The sequence below is a fragment of the Pristis pectinata genome, chromosome 23 (assembly GCF_009764475.1).
Source record: "Pristis pectinata isolate sPriPec2 chromosome 23, sPriPec2.1.pri, whole genome shotgun sequence".
In the NCBI taxonomy this organism is placed as follows: Eukaryota; Metazoa; Chordata; class Chondrichthyes; order Rhinopristiformes; family Pristidae; genus Pristis; species Pristis pectinata.
This window is the reverse complement of record NC_067427.1, coordinates 21,408,096-21,434,857: the sequence shown is the minus strand read 5'-3', so window position 1 is coordinate 21,434,857 and position 26,762 is coordinate 21,408,096. Positions and strand designations below refer to the sequence as shown.

At 42.0% G+C, this 26,762-nt stretch overlaps 1 protein-coding gene across 6 annotated transcripts in view; it reads left to right on the top strand.

Annotated features, from left to right (window-relative positions):
- Positions 1-26,762, top strand: part of LOC127581979 (astrotactin-2-like) — a 1,282,697-nt gene that overhangs the window by 764,630 nt on the left and 491,305 nt on the right. For all 6 annotated transcript variants that reach the window (XM_052036829.1, XM_052036827.1, XM_052036825.1 and 3 more), the window contains one exon: positions 25,733-25,857. In XM_052036829.1, the coding sequence (XP_051892789.1) occupies positions 25,733-25,857 (125 nt within the window). The remainder of the gene's footprint in view (positions 1-25,732; positions 25,858-26,762) is intronic.

Genomic DNA, 26,762 nt, shown 5'->3' with positions numbered 1-26,762 from the left:
GCCTCTGTGCTGGGAATGTTGGCATGGCAGTGGATGCTGATGAAGGTTCACTTATCCAGCTCGTAGATTTGGAGCACTTAGCAGAAACGGCATTGGTTTGCCTGTGCGATGTGCTGAGGTGCCTGCTGCAAGTTTTCTAAGTCACAGAAGGATTTTGGAGGGCAGAGATCACTGCTGCCCAGTAGACTGTGTGTTGTGTGCCACCTTTGAGAGCTTAATTTGCAAACACCCTCTTCCTCAGATGGCGAAAATCTGTGTTGGTGTACTGAACGCATTTGTGAATTTCATCAGCGATGTTTGTGTTTGTTGAGAAATGGTTCCAAGATACGGGAAGTGGCCGGTGTTATCCAGACTCTCATCATGGACTTTTATTATTGGAGGATAGTGTTGTACAATGAGACATTTTGGGAGAGGATCTTAATTTCGTGGATATTTAGCTTCAGACCCAATCTCTCCTCTGCTTCATTCCTTGAGTAACTTGGAGTTAACCAGTGAATCTGTGCATACACAAGCATTGTCTGCATACTGCAGCTTGAAGTATCACTGAAAGTTAAAAGTTCTGGCTTACGACTTGAGCAGTTGACTAAGAATGATGTTTCAGTACTGCGATGAAGGGATGTTTGATGCTAAACAAGTGCTAGCGTATAAGCTGCCCATTATCCTCCCCACTGACAGGTGGGGAATATAGTTGTGCCTAATACTCTTTTTAGCCCTGATGAACTAAGGCAGATTTCTCATCAGTTGCCTTTCAAAGGAAATGTTGAACTGAGGTCCTTTCTGCTTATTTAGATGTTTGTAAAAGATTCCATGACACGATTCAAAGAGCAGGATGTTCTCCCCCAGTTTCCCACTCAACACCACCAAGAACAAATTGATTTATTGCTGTTTACAGGATTCATACAAGTTTCTTGCATTAATTGGACTTCAAACAATCAATTGATTGTGAAGCAGATTGGGGCACAGTCAGGGTTACCATAATGCATGAAATAAAAACAAGTTCTCTTTATTCTTTACAAATTACACAAGAAATAATTATTTCACTCTGCAGGATTAATAACTGACTTCAAGACAAAGAAGTCTGGGAGGGAGAGATGATGCAGCATGTTCAGTTCATGTGGAAATATGATCATTGGCATAAATATAGTGCCTTCAATATCGTAGCACATAAATATTGCACAGGTGTTTCTTCTAGGATATATTGAGGCTGAAGGGTGGGGGGAGGAGATAGGGATTCATTTTCAGTGCAATTTGCTCAAATTGGCACAACTAGTGCAAGAAAATGGAGACACAAGAGACTGCAGATGCTGGAATCTGGAGCAGAAAACAAACTGCGAGAGGAGCTCAGCTGGTCACACAACATCTGTGGAGGGAAGTGGACAGTCAATGTTTGGGTCGCGACCCTTCAGCTGGACCCAAAACGTCGACTGTACATTTCTCTCCACAGATGCTGCCTGACCCACCAGTGGTGGTAATGTTGAGCAAGATGTAAATCAGGAAATTAGAGACACCATTAGCAAAGATTTAACGATTGTGATGGGGACTTTAATCTATTTGTAGATTGGAATAACCAAGTTAGCAGTCAGGTTATTTTAGATCGAGTACAGTGAATGAGAAAGGGTTATTTAATTATCTGGTAGATAACGTGCCTTTCAGGGAAAAACAATTATAATGCTCAAACCTAGGATGAATGACGAAGACACCTCAACAATAATAACAGGATTATGCAGCATCAACATGGATTTATGAAAGTGTTGGCAAATCTTTTGAAGTGTTTTGAGGCTAGAACCAGTGTAATAGATAAGGATAAAGCAATGGTAGTGTTACATTTGGGTTTTCAGAAGGCCTTCGATAAAATATCACATTAAACTAAATAACTTATTAAACTAAATAACAACACTTGGAATTGGGAGTAATAAGGATTGAGATTTGTATATTCAATGTGTCATTTGTGGGTTGCAAGGTTGTCGCTAGTAGGAGTGCCAATGATCAGTGTTGGAGATCCAGCTGTTCACAATCTATATCAGTTATAATATGTCCAGATTTCCTGATGATACAAAACTGGGTAGTGATGTGTCTTGCGATAAGGACATAGAGAAGTTTGAGGGAGAGTGAATAGGAAAGGACATGGCAGATGGAATATAATGTGGAAAAATGTGAGATGATCCACTTTGGTGGAAAAATTGGAAAAGTAGCAGAGTTTTTTTAATGGTGGGAGATCTGCACATCTTTGGTGCAACCAGGGTACGTGAATCACTGAAAGTTTATGTGCAGGTACAGCAAGTAATTGGGAAAGCAAATGGTATGTAGGCCTTTATTGCAGAAGGGTTTGAGTACAAGAGTCTTAATGCAATCTCCTGTTCTAAAGAAGGATATACCTTCATTGAAGGGGCAACGGCAAAGATCACCAGCTCGATTCTTCTGATGGGGACTTCGTTCTTTTGTTCTTTGAGGAGAGGTTCGGCAGACAGAATTTATACTCTATCAAGATGAGAAGAATGAGGTGATCTCATTGAACCAAACAACTTTTTCAATGAGTTGGCAGGACTGATATTTCCCAGGGTCGCAGTCTCATAATAAAGGGTCAGTCATTCAGGACTGGGATAAGAAGGAACTTTTTCTCCCAGAGGCTGGTGAATCTGTAGAATTCTCTACCTGACGGGGCTGTGAAGCTCAGTCGTCAAATATATTCAGTACTTATCAATAGCTTTATAGATGTTAAGATTATCAAGTGGTTGGGATTTTACAGCAAGGGGCATTAAAGTAACAAGTCACCCACGATCTGATTGAATGGTGCAGCAGGTATGAGGGGCCAAATGTCTGACTCCTGCTTCTATTAGACGTCTTTATTATTGACTCATGTTTTAGCTTTAATCATTCAGCATATAATGTTATTTTGTATTGCCGTATGCATATTGTCTTGTGTATTTAAAGATCATATACATTTGACAAAAGCACAACACTGGCCTCTTTCTCATTGGTAGATCAGATGTTGGCACATGAGGTGTAACTAAGGGAACCACTTATAGTGTAGACAATATTGTAATGGATGATGATGGTTTTTTTTCCCCTCAGTCACATTGAACCAGTGAATTAGAGTAGAGGAAGAAAATAATGGCTGCATACCCTTAAATATTTAAAGGGCTGTGGAAAAAGAGTGCAGGAGTGGATCTAATTAAATACTTAATCACTGGCACAATGGACCAAATGGCTCCTTCCTGTCCTCTGTCATTTTCAGTTGTTGCACCTTTAAACAATCTCTGCTGTACGTAGCCAGCACTGCTCTGAAAAAGCTTTAATAAATACTCCAGTCTGCATTCTAAAGTGATGCCAGTCCCAAAGCTGCTCAATTGAGCATTAAATTATCATGGTTCTATTTGCCTTTGTAATTTTTACAAGCACATCCTTTTTAGGTAATTTCTTTTGCAAATGATCTGTCAGCTTCAGGATTCATTGTGGCCTCTGCTCCTCAGGTCCCAAGTGGGTGGATGACTGCTGGACTCTTGTGATCTAGAAAAGAGCTGTGAGTAACCCCATGCGTGGGTGTAATCCTTATTTTAATCCCCACTGCAGGCATTTGCTCTAGGGTCTGACTGACACTTCCCTATTTAGCATGGCCCTAAATGGACATTCCTAAATGGATATTCAATCTTCCCAATAGGTCAATTAACAACTGAATAGAATTGCACCCCTACAAAAGATATCACTGTACACATAAGGCTCTAATATTAGACTGCTAACTGTTGCTACTCTCTAGATATTACTGACTCTCAGAGCAGCAGTCTATTTCCATGGATGAGCCCTCAGTAGCTATTTCTAGCTGTGTTTTTTTAGTAGTATCTGAGACATAGTTGGATTTTCTGTTGGATTTTGCCCAACTTCTTACCCTGGCCATTGGTGTAAAACAGTTTTTATCAAATACATATGTCCTTTAAATACACGAGACTGTATTCAGACAGCAGTGCCAAATCCTGTTACACGATTCAGATTGAAGAGAGCTTAACTCTGCCAACATAATCAAGGACCTCTCCCACCCTGGTCATTCTCTCTTCTCCCGTCGGGCAGTAGATACAAAAGCTTGAAAGCACGTACCACTAGACTCAAAGGCCAGCTTTTATCCCATTGTTATCTGAGTGTTGAATGGATCCCAAATGCTAGAGAAGAAATCTTGATCTCACAATCTACCTCGTCGTGTCCCTTGCACTTTATTTGTTTACCTGCGCTGAAGTTTCTCTGTAGTGCAGCTATATATATTCCACATTCTGTTTTCTTTTTACAACCTCGACATACTTATGTATGGTATGCTATGCCTGGATGGCATGCAAACAAGAAGTTTTTCACTGTACTTAGGTACACATGACAATGATAAACCAATAATAATCATAACAAGGACCTGTGAAATGGACTCACAGGTAGGCTGAACATGAAAAAAATCCTGCAGATGCTGGAAATAAAAAATAAAAACAGAAAATGGTGCAAACACTCATCAGGTCAGGCAGCGTTCACAGAAAGAGAAACAGAGACAACTCCCCAGATCTGAGATCCTTCGTCAGAACTGAGGCTATTTGGACCCTCATGTCTGCTCCACCATTCAGTAAGATTATGGTTAGTCGTTTACCTCGGCACCACCTTCCTTTACTATCACCATATCTCTTGGTTGGAAACACCAAAACACTGACAGTTTTGGCTTTTTTCTGTATGTTTCCACCAAACTTATGGCACAGATCAGAAGGGCCTCACAGAAATTTTTGGTGAGATTCACCTTAAAAATATCAAGTCTTTTCATACTCTATTTCTGTTACTTCAGAATCAGGTTTATTATCACTGACATATATGTTGTGAAATTTGTTGTTTTGTGGCAGCAGTACAGTGCAACAACATAAAATTACTATAAATTGCAAAATAAATAAATAGTTCCAACAAAAGGAATAAGGAAGTAGTGTTCATGGACTGTTCAGAAATCTGATGGCGGAGGGGAAGAAGCTTTTCCTGAATCATTGAGAGTGGGTCTTCAGGCTCCTGCACCTCCTCCCTGATGGTAGTAACATGAAGAGAACGTGTCCCGAATGGTGAGGGTCCTTAGTGAAGAATGGCGCCTTCTTGAGGTACCACCTCTTGAAGATGTCCTTGATGGCGGGGAGGGTTATGCCCATAATGGAGCTACAACCCTCTGCAGCCTCTTGCGATACTGTGCATTGGAGCCTCCATACCAGGTGGTGATGCAAACAGTCAGAATGCTCTCCGCTGTACCTCTATAGAAATTTACAGGAGTCTTTGGTGACATACCAAATCTCCTCAAACTCTAAATGAAGTAGAGCCACTGGCGTGCCTTCTTCATGATTGCATCAATATGTTGGGCCCAGTTGTTGACACCCAGGAACTTGAAGCTGCTCACCCTTTCCACTGCTGACCCCTCGATGAGGACTAATGTGTGTTCTCCTGACTTCCCCTTCCTGAAGTCCACAGTCAATTCCGTGGTCTTGCTGATGTTGAGTGCAAGGTTGTTGTTGCGACACCACTCAACCAACCATCTATCTCACTCCTGCACGCCTCCTCATCACCATCTGAGATTCTACCAACAGTGGTGCCATCAGTGAATTTATAGATGGCGTTTGAGCTGTGTTGAGCCTCACAGTCATGAGCGTAGATAGAGTAGAGCAGTGGGCTAAGCACGCATCCTTGAGGTGTGCCTGTATTGATTGTCAAATCATGACTGCTCATCATAGACACAAGAGACTGCAGATGCTGTAGTCTGGAGCAAAATACAAACTGCTGAAAGAATTCAGTGGGTCAGGCGGCACCTGTGGAGACAAAGGGATAGTCAATGTTTTGGGTCAAGGCCCTGAATCAGGACTCCACACAACAGCTCATCAGATATTTTCAGTATCCTTAAAGCATACATCCACAATGAAAAATTATACCTGCTGGCAAAGTCCTACAATCCACATGGTCATACAGCAAGAAGAGAACTGATCAGTAATCTTTCCTTTCTCAGAACACAGTATCTCTTTTGTCTTTGACCTAGTATAGTACAAAGGGGTGTAGATTATTGCCAGTCAAATCCAGTGATCAAAATCGCGTAGCAATATTCAAAGCTCATCTCCTCTCTGTCGGATAAATCAGACCTTCCGCTGAACCAGATATTAGTTTTAAAAAATCTCAAGAAATTGAAATAAAGTCTGGAAATGCTGGAAGCAATCAGCAGGTCAACCAATATCTGTGGCCAGGGAAGCAGAAAAGAGAAAAAACATTTCAAAAATAGTTTATTCAGAAAAAAATTGTACAAGAAATACAAAAGCAGTACATGGCCTTCTTTACATTCATAGTGCCATCCAGTCTATACATTCATAGTGTTGTCATGTCTGTACCTTTGTTGTGTCAGCAAGTTAAGTTCTATTAAGGTCTAAGGTCATTTTATGTACAAAGCACCAATGCCACTCATGGCCTCTTTGAACAAAACACCCTTGAGATGTTTGTGGGGCTGTTACACAGGACCCGTCCCCTGAGTGCCCAGTGATGGCAGGATGTTATGGAGTCATTGTTTCAGGTCAAAGACCCTTCATCAGAGCTAACAGAGTGAGAAAATGAGCATGTTTCAAGTTGCAGAGAGGTGGAGATAACAGAGGGAATGTCTGTGGAAAGGTGCAGGCCAAAACTGTCAAGATAAAATCACTTTAAACACTGGCAGTTAGAGACATAAGAGAAAAATAAAAAGAAAGGATATCCAAGGGAACAAGTAAAAGGGGTGGTTTGCTGAAATTGGGGGCTTGTTAACTGAGGACTGCAATATACCGAGATGGAAGATGAGATGCTGTTCTTCAATGTTAAGTTGGCTGCCATTGGAGAAGTTTTGGAAGTTAAAGATAGAGAGATTGTAATGGGAGTGGGACAGACAATTACAGAGAAATACAGAGACTGAATAGAGGTGTTCTGCAAAGTGGTAACTGACTGGTTCCTCTGTTAGAGGAAACTGTACAGAGAACATTGAATGCAATAGACTACAATGGAAGAACTGGATGGTGGGAGGGGAAAAGACTGCAAGTCCTCTGGTTCTGTGCAAAAATACCATCAGAAGTCAAGTCGAGTTTATTGTCATGTGCACAAGTACATGGATACACAGGTGCAATGAAAAACTTACTTGCAGCAGCATTACAGGCATATAGCATTAAAGATACAACGTTCACAAGAAAAACATAAACTAAATATAAATTATACAATATTATGCAAGAAAGAACACAATTAGAATGAAAAATAATAAAGTCCGTAGTAGTGCAAGTGGTCAAAATGGTCAGAGTATTGCTGTACTGAGGTAGTGATTAGGGTTATACAGGTTGGTTCAAGAACCAAATGGTTGAAGGGAAGTAGCTGTTCTTGAACCTGGTGGTGTGGGACTTTATGTTTCTGTACCTCTTGCCTGATGGTAGCTGTGAGATGATGGCATGGCCCGGATGGTGAGGATCTTTGATGATAGAGCTGCCTTCTTGAGGCAGCGCGTCATCTAGATACTTTTGATGGTGGGGAGGGATGTGTCCGTGATGTACTGGGCTGAGTCCACTACTCTCTGTAGTTTCTCACATTCCTACGCATTTGAATTGCCATACCGGATCATAATGCAACCAGTCGGAATAGTTTCAGTGGTACATCTGTAGAAGTTTGTGAGAGTGTTCAATGACATGCCGAACCTCCTTAAGTTTCTAAGAAAGTAAAGACACTGGCGCTACTTCCTTGTGATTTGCATCTATGTGCTGGGTCCAGGACAGGTCACCCAGTACGTTAACGCCCTTTCCATCAACGATCCACCAATATGGACCGGTGCATGTTTGCCCCCTTTCCCCTTCCTGAAGCCAACAATTACTTCTTTAGTTTTACTGACATTGAGTGAGGGGTTGTTGTGGTGGTACCACTCAACCAGGTGTCTTGTCTCGCTCCAGTAAGCTGACTCATCACCACCTGTGATCCGTCCAACAACAGTGGTGTTGTCAGTGAATTTGTATATGGCATTGTAGCTGTGCTTAGCCACACAGTCATGTGCGTATGGAAGTCGAGGATCCAGTTGCAGAGGGAAGGTACCGAGGCCCTGGTCATGAAGCTTGATTATAAGTTTGGAGGGAAGTGATTGGTGGAGGTGGAAGATCATTCTAGGGAGTTGCAGAGAGAATAGTCTGTTCAGAATGCTGAAAGGGGAGAGGGAAAGATTGGTGATGGAATCCTATTGGAGGTGGCGGAAATGGACGGAGGATGATCCGTTGAATGTGGAGGCTGATGGTATGAAATGTGAGGACGAGAAAAACCCCATCCTTGATCCGGATGGGTGGAAATGAGTTAAGAGCCAAAGGATGGAAGATAGAGGAGATGCACTGGCCAATTGCTGTAAAATGGAAGCCACAATACAGGACATCATCAATCCACTGATGTGGAAGGTCTCATTATCAGAGCAAATATGATGAAGACAAAGAAACCGGGAAAATGGGATGGAGTCCACACAAGAAGCAAGGTGTGAGGAGGTATAGTTGAGATAATATGTGAGTTGGTGGGCTTAGCAGGGAAATTGGTGTTGACCTTTCCCCTGATGGTAATAGAGATATCACAAAAGGAAAAGGAAAAGTCAGATGCAGACCATGTTGAAGCAAAAGCAGTGTGGAAGTTGCCAGCAAAAGGTAAAGAATTTTTCAAGTTCTGTACGGGCGCAGAAAGCAGCACCAAACGATTCACTGGAGTAACGAAAGAAGAATTAAGGGAAGGACCTCAAAAGGACTGGAAGAAGGACCGTTCCTTATAACCATTGATGACACAGGCATAGTTTGAGCCCATGCAAGTTCCTGTGGCTTTATCTTTGATGTGGAGAAAGTGAATGGAGTTGAAGAAGTTGTTATTCATTGCAGGAATTAATTTGGTCAGGTGAGTTGTGGTGGAGGGATACTGGTTCAGATGGAGATGTAGAGGACTTGAACATCCATAAAGAAGCCAGTTGAGACCTGGAAACTGCTATAAACAAGAAACAGAAACAGGAGTAGACTATTTGTTCTCTTGAATCTGCTCTGGCATTCAATAAGATCATGGCAGATCCTGTTCCTCAACTCCACTTGACTGTAATATCCTCTCAATCCCTTTCTCAGAGACCTAATGATCTCAGCCTTGAACGTGGTCAATGACTGAGCATTCGCAGCCCTTGATGAAGATTTCAGGGAGTTCCAATACCCTGCACAAAGCAATTTCTCCTCCTCCTCCTCCTCCTCCATCTTAAATGACTGAACCTTGATCCTGGGACCGAGTTCCTGGTTCTAGATTCCTATTTTGAGATGATTGCCTGCTGTCTCGCCAGACACATCCTGTCAGAACTTTATGTGCAGTGGCTCATTTGATGCTTGAAAATGTAAACCACTTGTCCTGATAGAAAATGGCCTGCTGCAGCCTCTACATGGAAATCATCAACTTTTTCCCAGCTTTCCTCTGTACCGACCAACAGAGCCATTACATTGTTGGCAACCGTGCATGACTTGAAGTTTCTTTTGATGTGAAATGGATCATCCAAGTCCACCACCATATAGTGTATCCTTTTGGTATTTCTGGTTTTTATATAACCTGACATGAGCAACTAAAACTGTTTGAAAGAGAAGCAGCTTTGTAGTTTAATGGTTTTCAAAACTGTGATGAATTTTAACTTGGCAGAAGCCAGGAAGTGTGGCTTGGCCACCCATTATGTATCCAGTTCTCATTTCCCTCAGTGGAAAGGAATATGAATGAGATTATGTAACAGTGGTTGTTCTATTCCACTGGTTTCCTGCTTAATTGTGCAACTTTAAAATCTATATCTTGAAATTTATGAAAACGGATAACTTTTATTTTGACCACTGGAAGAGAATACAGAGCTGGAATGTCCAAATGGTTTAAAAGCAGGACAAGCAAGGATGAACTTGTTTGGTTCCTAATGTGTATTATGTTGTCTGATCTCAGCTGGGAGGCAGTAGTGGGTGCTCCATCTGCCAATACTTCCGTGGGAAGAGATGAGCCAAAGCTCCTGCTCTTTATTAGTGCCCATTGACTCCTGCAGCTATAATGTGGGTAGTCTATACCGTCCTTCGGCTGTACTGAAAGGTCTAGACAGAGTGGACGAAGAGAGGATGTTTCCGTTAGTAGGAAAGTCTAGGATCCAAGGGCACCGCCTCAGAATGAAGGGATGCCCCTTTAAAAATGAGATGAGGAGGAATTTCTTCAGCCGCAGAGTGGTGAATCTCTGGAATTAGTTGCCACAGGGGGCTGGGGAGGCCAAGTCATTGGGTGTATTTAAGGAAGATTTTGATAGGTTCTTGATTGGTAAGGGGGTTAAGCATTATGGAGTTGAAAGAGAAAAAAAATCCATGATTCAATGGTGGAGCACACTCGATGGGCCAGACGGCTCCGATCTATATCTTATGGTAATTTTATATTTTAACCATTTTAAGGCTATTGTGCAATTCCCTTTTAAGAAAACTACTTATAAGTTGGAGTAAGTGCAGTAGCTAGAAGAGGGAATAAAGAACCAGTCATATCTCTATTTTGCTAATTGTAGTCTGGAAGTTCTTTGGTGTTGCTGCTTGTAAAGATAAATAACAGACCTAGAGTTATCAAAAGAACTTTTTTTTTATTGTAGTCAGCTCCCATCTGACTGCTGTACCTTGTGCAACAATGCTTTAAAAGTTATCCCACGAGGTGCAGTTCTACTTCGACATACACCACACTGCTTCACCCTTACTAGAAACCCATATAATTGAATATTCATACACATAAAATTGTACAGTCAGTTAACTATTTAAATCCACCATGTAAACTCAACTAATGATAAATCCATTCAGTCCCATGACCAAGAGAAACAAAGGACTGCAAACGCTGGAATCCAGATGAAAAACACTATGACGCTGGAGAAACTCAGCAGGCCAGGTGGCATCTGTGGAGAAAAGCAGGCAGTCAGTGTAAGGATCCTGACCCAAAATGTTGACCGCCTGCTTTTCTCCACAGATGCTGCCTGGCCTGCTGAGTTCCTCCAGCATTATCGTGTTTTTCAGTCCCATGACCTCTTTGTTCGCAGAGCTCAATGGTGCAATCTGCAGTTGACAACTCCAAAATATTCACTCCAGGCACTAAAGATCTCAGTGGATCATTTCTGCAGTTGGTCTCATACACATCCTATCGAATATTCAGTTCTGCAGTTGTTACGACAATATTATCACCTTCATAAATGTAAATACAGTAGCTTAAATATTCTTGACCATCATCTTAGTATCACGTTATATACAGCATACTGCTCACAGAAAACTTAAACACTTACCCTGGGCTAATAAGTGATCAACAGCTACAGTAGTTACAATGATACATTGTACTTAGTACATTATTAGATAACATAAAGTCAGTTACAACAATCTCTACTTTAGTTGTTTCTTAAGGCTCTCCATTTGTGTGCCTCTGTTGCATTCTGACCCCCTATCGGACTCTCTTCTTTCCTGCTGTCCTTTTTGAAGTTGCATTCTCCACTGACTTTCTCTTTCTTGATCCTATCCAAGGCTTTCAACTCTGACATGACTGTTTTCAGTCTTTCTTGCTGCACTCTGCTACATTAAACTGGGCTGACATTGTAAATGCACATCTGCTGTGACCATAGAACCATAGAACAATACAGCACAATACAGGCCCTTCGGCCCACCATGTTGTGCCGACCATCAAACCGTACCTAAGACTATCTAACCCCTTCCTCCCACATATCCCTCTATTTTAAATTCCTCCATATCCTTACCTAACAATCTCTTGAACTTGACCAACGTATCAGCCTCCACCACCACCCCAGACAGCGCATTCCATACACCAACCACTCTCTGGGTGAAAAAATCTCCCTCCGACATCTCCCTTGAACTTCTGACCCATTACCGTAAAGCCATGTCCTCTCGTATTGAGCACTGGTGCCCGGGAAAGAGGCGCTGGCTGTCCACTCTATCTATTCCTCTTAATATTTTGTATACCTCTATCATGTCTCCCCTCATCCTCCTCCTCTCCAATGAGTAAAGCCCCAGCTCCCTTAGTCTCTCCTCATAATGCATATTCTCTAAACCAGGCAGCATCTTGGTAAATCTCCTCTGCACCCTTTCCAACGCCTCCACATCCTTCCTATAATGAGGCAACCAGAACTGGACATAGTACTCCAAGTGTGGCCTAACCAGAGTTTTGTAAAGCTGCATCATTACTTCGCGGCTCTTAAACTCGATCCCACGACTTATGAAAGCTAACATCCCATAAGCTTTCTTAACCACCCTATCCACCTGTGAGGCAACTTTCAGTGATCTGTGGATATGAACCCCCAGATCCCTCTGCTCCTCCACACTGCCCAGAATCCTGCCATTAACCTTGTACTCCACCTTGGAGTTAGTCCTTCCAAAGTGTACCACCTTGCACTTCTCTGGATTGAACTCCATCTGCCACTTCTCAGCCCAGCTCTGCATCCTACCAATATCCCTCTGTAGGCTTTGACAGCCCTCCACACTATCCACAACACCACCAATCTTTGTGTCATCTACAAACTTGCTAACCCACCCTTCCACCCCCTCATCTAAGTCATTAATCAATATCATAAAAAGTAGAGGTCCCAGAACCAATCCCTGTGGGACACCACTAGTCACAGCCCTCCAATCTGAATGCACTCCCTCCACCACAACCTTCTGCTTTCTACAGGCAAGCCAATTCTGAATCCACATGGCCAAACCTCCCTGGATCCCTTGGCCCCTGACCTTCTAAAGAAGCCTACCATGTGGAACCTTGTCAAATGCCTTACTAAAATCCATGTAGACCACATCTACTACATTACTCTCATCAATCTTCCTGGTCACCTCCTCAAAGAACCCTATCAGGCTTGTGAGGCAAGTTCTTCCCTTCACAAAGCCATGCTGGCTGTACATACTGCATAGATCTTCAGAGCTTTTGAACTCACCCTAAGTATCAGTGTTAAAGCATCCAGCTTAATCTGCATTTTGGCTGGGATATTCAGTAATTCAGTGAACAACAACACTCGTAGACACAGAGCTTATCCCAGAATTGCTCAGTCTTATCTTCTCCATTAATATTATCTTCGTCACTCAATCAATGTTACATATTTACAGTACCTCTTGGCGAGTCTTTTGCTTCTCACCTTGTTTCTGGACCTTCCAATGGCCCAGTTGTTGCCCTGGGTCTAGATTTAGAACATCCATCATTCTAGGACTCCTCCCCTGTCTAATTAACTGACCAGTTTGTTACCATTGTTTTGCATGTCTGTTTTTTAAACTCGTGGTGGTCTCCACATCATGTGCAATTCCTGCTTTGCTTATTAACCTGCAGTAAAACAGATATTTGCCCAACCCTAACTGGCATTTGCTGGACAGCCAACTTAAAGAATGCGTGACTCTTGAAGAATGCCCTCAATTTTCTCTTTATGCCTCGGAAGGTGTGTTCTTTGTCGCTGTTACCCATTCTCATTTCAAACCCACTTCCGAGGTGATCGTGTTCTCATTCACAGCATCTGCACTCAATGGCATGGCCATCGAAAACAGGCATGTCAGACATCACGTTCACAACCCTACTTTTCTGGGGTGCCATTTTCAGGCAAACTTGTAGCTTATGGAAGTATTTGACAGCACTGGATTAAAATGGCCCTTCAGAGTTGTCCTTGTATAAGATAAGATAAGATATCTTTATTAGTCACATGTACCTCGCAACACACAGTGAAATACATCTTTTGCGTAGTGTTCTGGGGGCAGCCCACAGGTGTCGCCACGCTTCGAGGAACCAACATAGTATGCCCACAACTTCCTGGCCTGTACGTCTTTGGAATGTGGGAGGAAACCAGAGCACCCGGAGAAAACCCATGCAGACACGGGGAGAACATACAAACTCCTTACAGACAGCGGCCAGAATTGAACCCGGGTCGCTGGCACTGTAAAGCGTTACGTTAACCGCTACACTACTGTGCCTGTGCATTAGATGATAGCTCACCTGCAGTTTCTGGTATTAGTGGATTCACAGACATCTCATATGTTTCAAGCCCATCGAGTAACAACAATATTGCTTTGCTCTTCTCCCATATGGCTGTGTTTCTCTTCCTATGTCCTCTCCCAAACCTCTGATATTGTTTACTCTCCATTTCCAGAGGAAATGGCTGAGTGTTCTCTTATCACTCAAGCTCCTCAATGTATCTGCCACACCCACAGCCTGCCCTCATCATTGCTCCACCTAAAGAACCCACTCTCTGTTTCCTTTGAACTGAGTTACTGTTCTGATGCACTGTCAAGCAACAACGTTATGGGGTATGGTGGTGCAGTGGTTAAATGAGGAGACGAGCAGCCCGAGTTCCAGACCAGTTATCCAGATACATGAGTTGGAATTGCACTGTGATGATTTGGGGAATTTAAGTTCATGGAATGAAATCAATTTTAGAATTTTAAAACAAGTATTCTCACATAATATCTATGAAACCACTGAATTTTTGTAAAAGCCCAACTGGTTTGCTAATCTCCTTCTTGTAGAGCTGCTATCTCACAGCTCCAGTTACACAGGTTCGAGCCTGGCCTTCAGTGCTGGAGTTTGCATGTTCCCCCTGTAACTGTGTGGGTTCCTTCTGGGTGCTCTGGTGTCCTCACACATGCCAAACACTGTGCAGGTTGTTATGTTAGTTGGCTGCTGTAAGTTACTCCTGTGTGTAGGTGAGTGGTGGAGTCTGGGGGAAGTTGATGGGATCAGTGTAGGATTAATGAAAATAGTGTGCCTGATGGTTGGCACGGACTTGATGGGCCAAGGGACATTTCTCTGCGCTGTGTGACTCTTTGACTCTTCAAAAGGAAATCTGTCATTCTTACCTGGCCTGGCCCACACATGACTCAACCCACCAATCTGTTCGATTCTTAATTGCCTCCTTACCTCAAGGGCAAGAAATGTCAGCATTAGTGATGGTCCAACTGAAAGCATTCACAAACTCAAGGCCAATGTGGTGTCGAAGACCTTTGTTTCATCAATGTTGTGTCCACAGGTTCTTTACTGCTAACTGTTTACAATGGCAAATCTCAGTGGAGGAGCTCGCTTTTATTGAAGACCATGAATTCAACTCAACAGCAATATCTTGTCCAATAATGTATCACAGCATATGGTTCTTAAAGGTGCACTTATATATACAGGATTGGGCAGCAGTGTGGATGTTTAATCACTATAACAGGAGCGAAATTATCAGGGTTTACACCAAAGTGTCCATAATACCGTGGTGGACAATCTTCAATAATCATAATGATTGTTATTGATAGCAAAATGATTCCTTACAAAGCCCACACCTGAAGAATAGATGATGGTTCAAACTGAACTCAGCACTCTTGAAATTGCAGAATGGGAAGAGAGAAAGTGGAGGGAACTTTAAAAAAAATGACTGAGAATCAAATCACTATAATAAAAGGTTTGTGCTTTGTGCTCATAAATTCAAAGGGGGAGAGAATTGTGCAGAACTTGTATGAAATGTTATTTATTATCATCTGCTTGCGCACAAACATCAGGGAACATACAGTCTCCTTCGATGTGTAAGTACATCCCATTGCAGCCTGGATTCGTTCTGGCAAAACAATGGAGGCCCTTCACTCTGATCGGATGTTGTAAATTAAGTCCGTGGCACAACCATTGTGTTTCAGTACAACATGGCAGTCCAGCAGCCAAGAGTGACTGCATGCCTCTTTACCTTTTTTATTGGTAAAAATTTTAGAAATGTTGATTAATTTCTGTTGGAATTAACTGGTGTCTTTGGCCCAACTGGCAGAGGGAAAAGGTGGACTTAAGTAATACCGTATGTGGAAGCCATCTGCAGCCCCCAGTGGTAACTATTTATTTTATTACCTAGAGGGTCTGAGTACACTGTGTTCCCAATTTCTTGTGGAAACATGATGGATAGGATGAAGTGTTACGGTAGGAACTCCTGCTGACTGGAACACAAAGAGCTGCTGCAGTGTTTAATGGGGAATTATTTTGGAATAATTAGGTGTCGGTTTCTGTTACTTTTGGCCCCGTTCAATCTGCAAGAGTAAACATCAATTTTGCAACCAGGCAGAAAGATTCTTTGTTGCAAAGAAATGAGGCTCTTTGAATTAACCAAGGACATGTGTCTCACACTTGACAATGAGTGCACCTGATGTGACTGTTTCACTGGAAATGGAGAGGCAAAATGAGAAAAGAGATTTTGGTTCCCCATCTTTCATACGGAATGCTGCCTTCAATGTCAGCAGAAGGTTTGGACACCATCTTCTCGAGGAGAAAGGATTACTTGCTTATTGCTACCTTTGATTGATGATACCACTCAAGTTCAAGTTTATCGTTGTCAAAGGCATACTTACACAAGGTATGAATGCCATGAAAATTAGCTTTTTGCAACAGCAGCACAGTAGAGGGCAAACATAAATTAACATCAACTTAAAATAATATAAATTATACATCGCATACACGTGTGTAAAAATAAACTAAGACACTAGTGCAAGATTAAGAGAGAGAAAAAAGTATACAGTCTGAGAAAGGTTTAAGGTTTTCCAGGTTGGTTCGAGAACCTGATGGCAGTGGGGAAGAAGCTGTTGTTTAACCTTGAGGTGTGGGTCTTCAGGCTCCTGTACCTCCCGCCTGATGGCAGCATCGAGAAGAGGGCACGGCCCGGATGGTGGGGGTCCTTGATGATGGATGCCGCCTTCCTGAGACATCATCTCTTGTAGATGTCCTCGATGGTGGGGAGAGCTGTACCCGTGATGGAACTGGCTGAGTCCACCACTCTCTGCAGCTTCTTGCGTTCCTATGCATTGGTGTTTCCTCATCAGGCCGTGATGCAACCAGTCATTAAATGGAGATGTCGCTGAGATTGTAGCATAGATATTGAAAGGTAAACCGTTTTTGCTCTTGCTATTTTCCAGCAGATCCAGTTATTTTAAATCAATTAAGTTGTCTTTTCCACTGCCAGTTCCAGTCAGTAGAACAAGCACCAGCAGGCTAACGTTTACCAAAGGGCAACATTTTATTTGCAGATTGTAGTATTTTCATTCAAGAAAACAAATGATAAAACAATTAATTTGAAGGATGCAATTAAAATAACTTCTGCTTGCCTTGATTACACTGCTTCCTTGATTAAGAATTAGAAAAAAAAGAGTATGGTTCCTATTCCTGATGTCTATCCAGTTACCACCATCTTAAGGAGAGGTGCAGAATGCTTGAGCATGTACTCTGATCTAATGGTAAACCTTCCATAGTTGACTGTAGTTCCCTCATGATGTGGAATTACCAGTGTCATTAGAGGGAAAGGTGCAAAAATTGGAGGAAAGAGGGAAATAATCAAAAAAGAACACAAGGACAACCCAATCACACACTGTTGATCGGGCAGATCTTCCACTGACCTTGACATCAGCGCTTGTGCAACAGGACCATGCTGATTTGTCCAACCCATCTGTTTGGTCCAGTGTAGTGCAACAGTTCTCCATGTGTAAGTATATTGATTGTGCTCCTGAAACGCCTTGATTGTCTGTGAGGTTTCATCCTCCACTCAAAGCCTGACAGAACTGCAGATCAAGTTGAATGACGTTTCCAAGTATTCAAAAAGACTCGGGCAGTATTAAACAAATAAAATTAAAGTTTTAATAAAATAAATTTTGATTTAAAATGGTAACATTGACATTATTATAATTGAAAACACACTTGAAATTAAGTAAATACCCCACTGTGATAAGACTATTGAACGATTCCCTTATACACTGAGGTGGACTATGACCTCATGATCTACCTTGTTGTGACCTTGCACCTTATTGCACTGCACTTCCTCTGTAGCTGTGACAATTTACTCTGTAGCGTTATTGTTTTTACCTGTATTACATCAATGCACTTTGGACTAACTCAATGTAACCGCACTGTGTAGTGAATTGACCTGTACGATCGGTATGCAAGACAAGTTTTTCACTGTACCTCAGTACAAGTGACAATAATAAACCAGTACCAATAAATACATATTAACTAACATTTAATTCAAAATGAAAATCTACTCACTGCTTTCCCAGACATTCCATCCCATTGACATACATGGGACCTCTGTACTTGTGCCTGGTTTAACCTATTGCTGTCTCTGTGAGCTGGGAAAATTACAGAGGTCTGTGCTGCCCAGTGGAGTCCACTGGCAAAGTGCAGTGGCAGCAGGCAGCCCAGTTGAAGATACTGTTGCCTGGCTTAAGCCAATGGCAATGTTGGATTTCAGGACTTTTGCAGGGAAAAGTAAGTCCAACTGGTGCACTGGGCAAAAGTAGACTGCCAATTTCTCAGCATCATGGGGAGATACAGCACAGAAGCAGGCCCTTCAGCCCATTCAGTCTGTGCTGAAAATTAAGCTCCCAATTTTACACCGATTCTACTCTAACCCATTGTATTCTCCCCACCTTCCCATCAAATCCTATGCAGGTTCTTCCACTCACGTACATGCTGGGGGCAATTTGCGTGGCCAATTAACCAGCTAACTCGCACATTTTTGAGTCCTGGCACCTGGAGAAAACCCACAGAATTATACAGAGAACATGCAAACTCCACACAGACAGCATCCAAAGTCGAGTTCAAACCCAGGTCAAGCAGTTCCACCATGCCGCTCCACAGCTGTACAATGATTCAATGCATGTTGAATTTGGAAATAAGAGGGTTAAACTTCAAAAACAATTACTTTTGTGAGGCTTTAACTTTATTCCAACACCTCAGTGGCCCAAGTGTGCCACTATTGAAATTAACCGTCAGACCATCATTAATTCTATTTCCTCCATAATGACAAACCTACAGAGCACCATTCATCATTTTGCAATGAACGTACTGATGCACTACACACCACAGATGTAGTTTGTATTCAGTGGATGTGTACCGCTTGTGTGAAAAGGCATTATCTTCAAATTTAACTGGAGAGCAGTGTCGTTAAATTGTTTAATATCTTCTCATTTAGGTCAATTTTCCGACCATTGCCCTGAGGGATTACTGATGATCCCAAAGTCTGTAGCTCATAGGAGAATAATCCTTCAGGACTGGAAACTCATCAGCATGGATGAGAGAAAACGTCCATCACTCCACCGGGCAATTTTGGATTTTTTTTCTTTCCCTGGAGAAAGGGACAGAAATGTAACTTATTTAAGAACATTAGTACTGTCAAAATAACCGAAAATAACAATTGTTGGAAGCAACTGCTGAAACGTTCAAAGTGGCAATTTGCCCATCACCCCCCCCCCCCCCCCCCCCCATTGCTGGTGGATGTGCATTGACTTCCCGATCATTGATTAGTTCTCTTCTCCATGGGTCATCATGCAACAAAGGTCCAATAGCTTAAAACCATTCAGAAGAAACCAGTTCATTTTTGTAGGTCGGAACCACCTTCAGGAGGAGAAGAAATGGCAGAGTTAGTTTCAGTGGCTGAGCTTTTGAGTGTTTGCTGAAGTAGATCTGGTTCCACGGGTAATGGTACAAAGCTGGTGAACTTCAAGCATGGAAAATGTGACCATATGCTTCACGGACGATCTCAAGCACCTCCACCTCCTAACTTCTGCCACTTGTTCATCACATTTGTTTCACCTTCAAGTTTGAAGCACTTCAGCTGGAAAATGCAACTGATATAAAAATGTTTGACAGAAGTAGTGCAGTGATACAATTTAGAAGTGGGAAATAATGTGTGTTTTGCCATTTGTTACCCTCAAATTTGTTATTCGTATGTTCTATTAGCATGGCTCCATTCAGGTTTGGGAGGCTTCTTCATTTTAAAGGGTATTATTTCTTATTGCTTCTATCAGTTCATAGAGTCACAGAAATGGGCCCTTTGGCACATTGACCATCGAGCACCCATTTACACTAATCTCGCATTCCCATCAGCTTCCCCCAGATTCTGCCACTAACCTGCACACTGGAGGCAATTTACACAAGAAAATGCAGATGCTGGAAATCTAGAGCAACACACAAATGAGCTGGAGGAACTCAGCAGGTCAGGCAACATCAATGGAGGGAAATGCTCAGTTAATGTTTCGGGTCAAGACTGTTCATCAGGACTGGTGAATGGTCTTGACCTGAAACGTCAATTGTCCATTTCCCTCCATAGATGCTGCCTGACCCACTGAATTCCTTCAGTGCTTTGTGTGTTGCTAACAATCCAGAAGCCTGGACTCATGAAATAGGAACATAGGTTCAAATCCCACCACAGCAGCTTGGAGGTTTTAATTCAATTAATTACAGAAATGACGGATCATAATTTCATTCGATTTAGAAAAGGAAATCTGTCATCTTTAATCGACTTTGACTATATGATTCCAGAAGCACAATAATACTGTTGACTTTTAATGGATCTCAGAAATGGCGAAGCAAGCCACTCAGTTTAAAACCCATTAAAAATGAGCATAAGTGCTGACCTTGCCCATAATGCACAAAACCTGTGAATGAATTAGAGAAACATGAATGCTACAGCCCCTCTAAAAGCAAAAGAACGGCAAATGCTGGAAATCTAAAACAAAATACACGATGAATGATCACCCATTGAAGGCTGCCAGCAGCCATATAACCAGGACATCTTTAGAAGTGAGAGGAAACAGAAAACATGGATGAATGTGTTTTATATTTGTGAAAAATAGGTGTTTGTCAGTTAGAATCTTCCTCCCAATTCACTTTGCAGTTGGATTCTGTTTGCTCCGTGAAATTAGTCTCTGGGGTTCCCTCTTTGAAATTACTGCTTTCTGCTTGAAGTTGGGGCCAAACTCACTGTTTGCAACTTCCTTTCACAATAAATTGTCCTAAAGCCAGATTTTGGAGTTTCGTGGCCGGTTGGCACACCAACAAGGATTCAAACCTTTCTCATTTTTCATATTCTTATGAAGAATGAGCAAAGGATTGGGGCTGTGGACTGCAACATTATAGAGGCCTGGCCAGTTCATATCTTAAGAAATGCCATAAGCTATATATCTTTTTTAAACATCACCTTAATATACTGTGTTTCTTTTATATTTGTAATGGATTCCCAGTTGTGAACTCCTTGAAGTGTTGCAGGATATTTTTACCCCTGTTGTTTTGCAAGAGGCATTCTGAATACGTGTCCACTATAATCAACCGTTAATTTTTATTACTTCTTCAACTCAATTCCTATTTTACAACCAAAGCTTCTTGCATTTTTGGTTTTGGTCACATCGCAGAAGATCAGTGTTCACCTGTATTATTCCAGACAAGTTAATGCAAGTCACGTCATTTGTACACTCGACAACAGATTTCCAAAACACAAACTCTGTCAGGAAGGAGATGACCAGTGGACAGTGAAAAAGATTCAAAGATGTGCTCAAAGCTTCTTTGAAGAAATGCAACATCCCCATAGAGCCTTGCAAACCTTTGACCCATGGCGCCTCCAAGTCGAGATGGAACAATCAGGGTGGTACTGACAACCTTGAGTCCACGTATTGGGAACATGCAGAAGCCCTGCATATACATCAGGAGTAGAAGACCACCTCACAAACTACCCACCCACCCTCCCCTTTAATCTCCTTATACCCCATCTATGGAAGTCTCTGCATTTCCTACATTGGCCTCATCAGCCAACTCAGAACCCATAAATCTGGAATGGAAGCAAGTCATCCTTGATCCTGAGGGACTGCTGAAGAGGAGGAAGATAGGAAGTTAAATATTTCCCCTTTAGTCTGATTCTCAGAATACACAACCCAGAAAATCTTATTTTAATCTTTTTCATTGAGGTTTGCCGTGGAATTGTATTCAAAAAAATATCTAGAGCAAACCTGAACCTTACTGACACAATGGAGACTTACTATAATACACAGATTTAGGCAATTGCACTGTTTAAGGATTCTCTGCAGCACTGTAGGATCTAACTTTGCTTGTCAAATGTTGATAGAATGTCATCAGGCACAGTAGTGTAGCGGTTAGCTAACGCTATTACAGTGCTATCGACCCGGGTTCAGTTCCTGCCACTGTCTGTAAGGAGTTTGTACGTTCTCCCCATGTCTGCGTGGGTTTCCTCCCACATTCCAAAGACGTACGGGTTAGGAAGTTGTGGGCATGCTATGCTATGTTGGCGCCGGAAGAGTGGTGACTGACACTTGTGGGCTGCCCCCAGAACACTCTACACAAAGTATGTATTTCACTGTGTGTTTCGATGTACATGTGACTAATAAAGATATCTGATCTTATCTTATCAACGTGCACAAAGATGTGTCATGTGGCCTTAATTGTGTGCTGATTTTGCTGACAATCTTTTGGGAGCTTGGTAAGAACCCGAGGCCATGGGTAATGGTGGGACACAATATTGGCAGTGTGAGAGAAATCTTCAGAGAGAGGGGCAACAGAAGATTTGCCCCACTATTTCCCCTTACCTCATTCAGGGGATATACTTTGTCAGTGTAAGCCTTTACTTGGTGAGTAGCTCTTGGCTCTGTGTCAGAAGCTTGTGGACTTCACCACCAGTTTGCTGCAAAATCTGCACACTGGACTCCAGTGCAGTTGTGAGGAATTAAACTGAGGCTTAGATTTCTCTAGGATGAACATAAAAGATCCCAGAGCACAATTTATATATAAAAAAAGTGTGGAAGGGTTCTCCCTCATGTCCTGAACCGTACTTATCCATCAGTAAAACAGAGTTATCGGATCATTATCAGATTATTTTGTCATGTATGAATTTACAGCCAGTTTCCTGACATTACAATAGAATACACATCAAAAAAAGAATTGCTTCATTGGCTTTAAAGTGCTCTGGAATAATTTGAGATCATGAAATTTGCAAGTCTCCTCCGCTGGTCGATAGACTTCTGAATAATACATTTGGGTCATATATCCTGTATAATGTGCTTCCTGCCGCCTTGACAAAACCAAATTTATTTTGTACTTTTTTGCTGCTATTGCTTCTCACATAGGAGACAAGAAAGAAAGGAACATTTAAAGCTGTGAATGTGGCAGACTGTCACAGTGTGATCACCCACTGTGCCATTGAATGCCAGGATATAGGTCAGTTTTCCTGAATTTGGCATTGGGAGAACAGGAGAAACAAAGGGGCATGTCAGAAATCCAGCTTGTGGAAGCCAATTGAATAATTGTATCATCATGGGGCTTAATGTTAGGTTCTCACTCTTTGCTTTTAAGCAGGGAACGTGCTGTGCTATTTCAAAAGCTGGTATAAAAATTTACATTAAAAATCGGAACAAATAAGATTGCAATGGTTTACAAATGTTTCTTAATTATCTGCCTTCACAAAATCACAACTCAAGCTTCATTAAAGCCTCAATTGGCAGTACTAACTCTTGAATGTAAATCAGCGTACATTTAGTGAAATAAATTGAGTTCACAGACTGTACATTATTGTGCCGGCAAGCCTAATTATAGTATGTGATCGACATGTTTACTGAACAATATATTCTACTGCGGTAAGTATCTTTGGCAGATAAAGTTATATCGAAATATGGCTATTTTGAACCTTGAAGCATATTTCAGAATTTAGCGTGTTGCTTCATTTCCTTCAATTGGCTAAATTCATTGGGAATAAATGTCTATTTTTTTCAATAATTTACAGAAAGAAGGAACAGCTTTTCATTTTCTAGCAATGTTTGGTGAGGCAGAAATACACATAATTGGATATTTCAAAGAACTCCGATACATGAGTAAATTTAACTTTTTTGATCTTTGAATCAAATGAGTTTCTGTTGTTTGGTGTCTTTAGGAATGTTTGATGACTGCTTTGTAGAAGTGGACTACATTTGTCTTATCAAAACTCAAACTGTTGCAGTTGTGGAAAATGCTCCTTTGAAAATAAATGAGTCCGAGACTGCATGACCCTTAGAGGGTGAACTGTGCTTGCAGAAGGAATGCATAACCAGAATCTCTGACCTGCACCTGTTATGAAACTTTCCCTTTGGGATCTGAGGGCACAGCCTCAGAACAAATGGATTTCCCTTTAAAACTGAGATGAGAAGGAATTTCTTCAGCCAGAGGCTGGTGAATCTGTGGAATTCATTGCCACATAGGGCTGTTGAGGTCAAGTCATTGTGTGTATTTAAGGCAGAGCTTGATAGGTTCTTGATTGGTAAGTGGGTAAAGGGCTACGGGGAGAAGGCGGAGAATGGGATTGAAAAAAACAGCCATGATTGATTGGCAGAGCACACCCAATGGGCCAAGTGGCCTAATCCTGCTCCTATATCTTATGCTCTTTATGGACCTCAGAATTCCAGGTCCATTGTGCAGAGAAAGGGCTATATTATAACTGGAGCTGCTCTTAAGCTGGATTTAGGCCACTTTGTTTGAAGAAAAGGAGTGTTACTCCAATAAGGTGGATTGAGAGATGGGGTTGATGCTCACATAACCACAGGGTCTAAAATGTAATCCTGTTGGAGCCAGAATGTTAGATCACCATCTCCAGCCCATTCCTCTCTCCAGAGTTAAATCTTCCTTCCTCAACAAGAAAAATATATTGGAGGAAGTGAAGTGGTTTTAACCTCCACTGATACTAAATTGTTTCACCTAGTTCTTTTTGGTGTGCAGCAGTACTTACCTGGATTGATGTTTTCCACTTTTGTGCCTTTTGTTCCAACCATGTTATTTGAACAGTTCTGCTATTGAGCCACAGTTTGACCCACCCTCCCACCCCAAGAACTGAATTGGTTGTTATATAAACTGATAACTGTTCATTGTTCTGCTCGTGGTCATGTAAAATGACACTAGGAAAGTACCATGCTCCCACATCTGTTCAGAAATCTAAGTCATGATATGTTACAATTCTCCAACAATAAAAACAGAAAATGCTGGAAATACTCAGTAGGTCAGGCAGCATTTGTGGAAAAAGAAACAGAGTTAATATTTCAGGTTGAGAACCATTCATTAAAACAGGGAAAATGTGAACTTTAAGTCACAGAGAAGGGGTGGGTGGGATGGGGTGTGGGAGGTTGGGGGAGAAGATGTTGCTGGAGATGCAAGGGACTGCAGATGCTGGAATCTGGAGCAGCACACAAAGCACTGGAGGAACTCAATGGGTCAGGCAGCATCTATGGAGGGAAATGGACAGTGGATGTTTTGGGTTGAGACCCTTCATCTGGACTGAAATAAAGAGGGGAGATAGCCAGTATAAAATGGTGCAGGGAAGAGATAGAGCGAGAGCTGGTGGGTGATAGGTGGATTCAGGGAAGGGGGAAGAGTGGGAATGGCATCAGAAGCTGGGAGCTGTTAGGTGGAAGTGACAAAGGGCTGAAGATGACGGAGTCTGAGAGGAGAGGAAGGTGGATCATGTAGGGAGACAGGAAGGGGAAGATGCTGTTGACCTGCTGAATGTTTCCAGCAGTTTTTTTGTTTCAGATTTCCAGCATCTGTTCTTTGATTTTCAATTCTTCTCCTGTTGTCATCTCTTTGTTCTGTACGTAACAGCCCTCATACAAATTAGGAAGAGGTGAAGGATAAGATAAGATCTTTATTAGTCACATGTACATCGAAACACACAGTGAAATGCATCTTTTGCATAGAGTGTTCCGGGGGCAGCCCGCAAGTTGCAAGCAGGATCCTGATGAAAGGTCTCGACCCTAGACACCGACTGTCTATTTCCCTCCACAGATGCTGCCTGACCCACTGAGTTCCTCCAGCAGTTTGTTTTTTGCTCCAGATTACAGCATCTGCAGTCTCTTGTGTCTCCAATAACTTGAGAATCTCAGGCTCTCTTAATGTAAATCAACTTCTGGCGATGTTTGCTACTTTCACACAGAGAGAATAACTTCATGAAGGATTTCCCTCAGCTGGCTGACGGATTGGTTGTGATCCCCCTTCCTGTGGAGGAGCAGTGTCGAGGAGTCCTTTCAGAGCCATTGCCCAATCTCCAGCTCCTCACAGGTAAGATTGTGTTACACTGATGTCCTAGTAATTGCCTGGTGCAGTTGGTGCCTCTCTGCGGACTGTGTGCCAATGAGCCTAAAAGGAAGCCATCAAAGTACAGGTCAATGTATATGTGTGCAGAGTGAATTGTTACATGCACTAAGAGTGCTCGGGTCAGGACATACGTTTCTCTCCTTCCTGACCGAGATGCTTTCTGCCATGTAAATAACTAATTTTATGTTGAAAGTGCAAGCACTTCATGCAATCCTGCACTTCAATTACTGTTTATTACTACTGTCGAGTTAAATGAGGCTCTTTTATAGCTGAACATTAAAGATGTTACTGTGCAGCTCAGTGGTTTTGCTTAATTCCATTGAGAAATCTACAAGATTTATCACCTGAAGTCTTTTGAGTATCAGAACATTCTGACACCTTTGTGAATCGCTTGAAAGATCTACAGTATGGTTGTCTGTCTACTGTTCTTTCGGTCGTAAGTTATAAATGTAACACATTTACCTGATCTTTAGTTGTCATAATTTAATAATTTATGGGACTTACCAGGCAAGCTAATGTGACTGAAAACCCCTGGATCTGAAGGCCTTTGTCCTTGGTATTAAAAGAAGTGGTGACAGAGATTAGTGGATGCAGTGGTTGTGATCTTCCAACTTCCCTGGATTTTGGAAAGATCCAAGTAGATTGGAAAACCGCAAGTATAATGCCCCTTTTCTTGAAAGGAGGGTGACGGAAAGCAGGAGATTGTAGGCAAGTTAGCCAAAGCACCTGTCATTGGGAAAATGGTGCGATCCATTATTAGGGAAGAAGTAGCAGGACGTTAAGAAAATCATAAAACAATCATGAAGCATCAGTATGGTTTTATGAAAGGGAAATCACGTTTGACAAATTGTCATCGAGAGCTGCAGCAG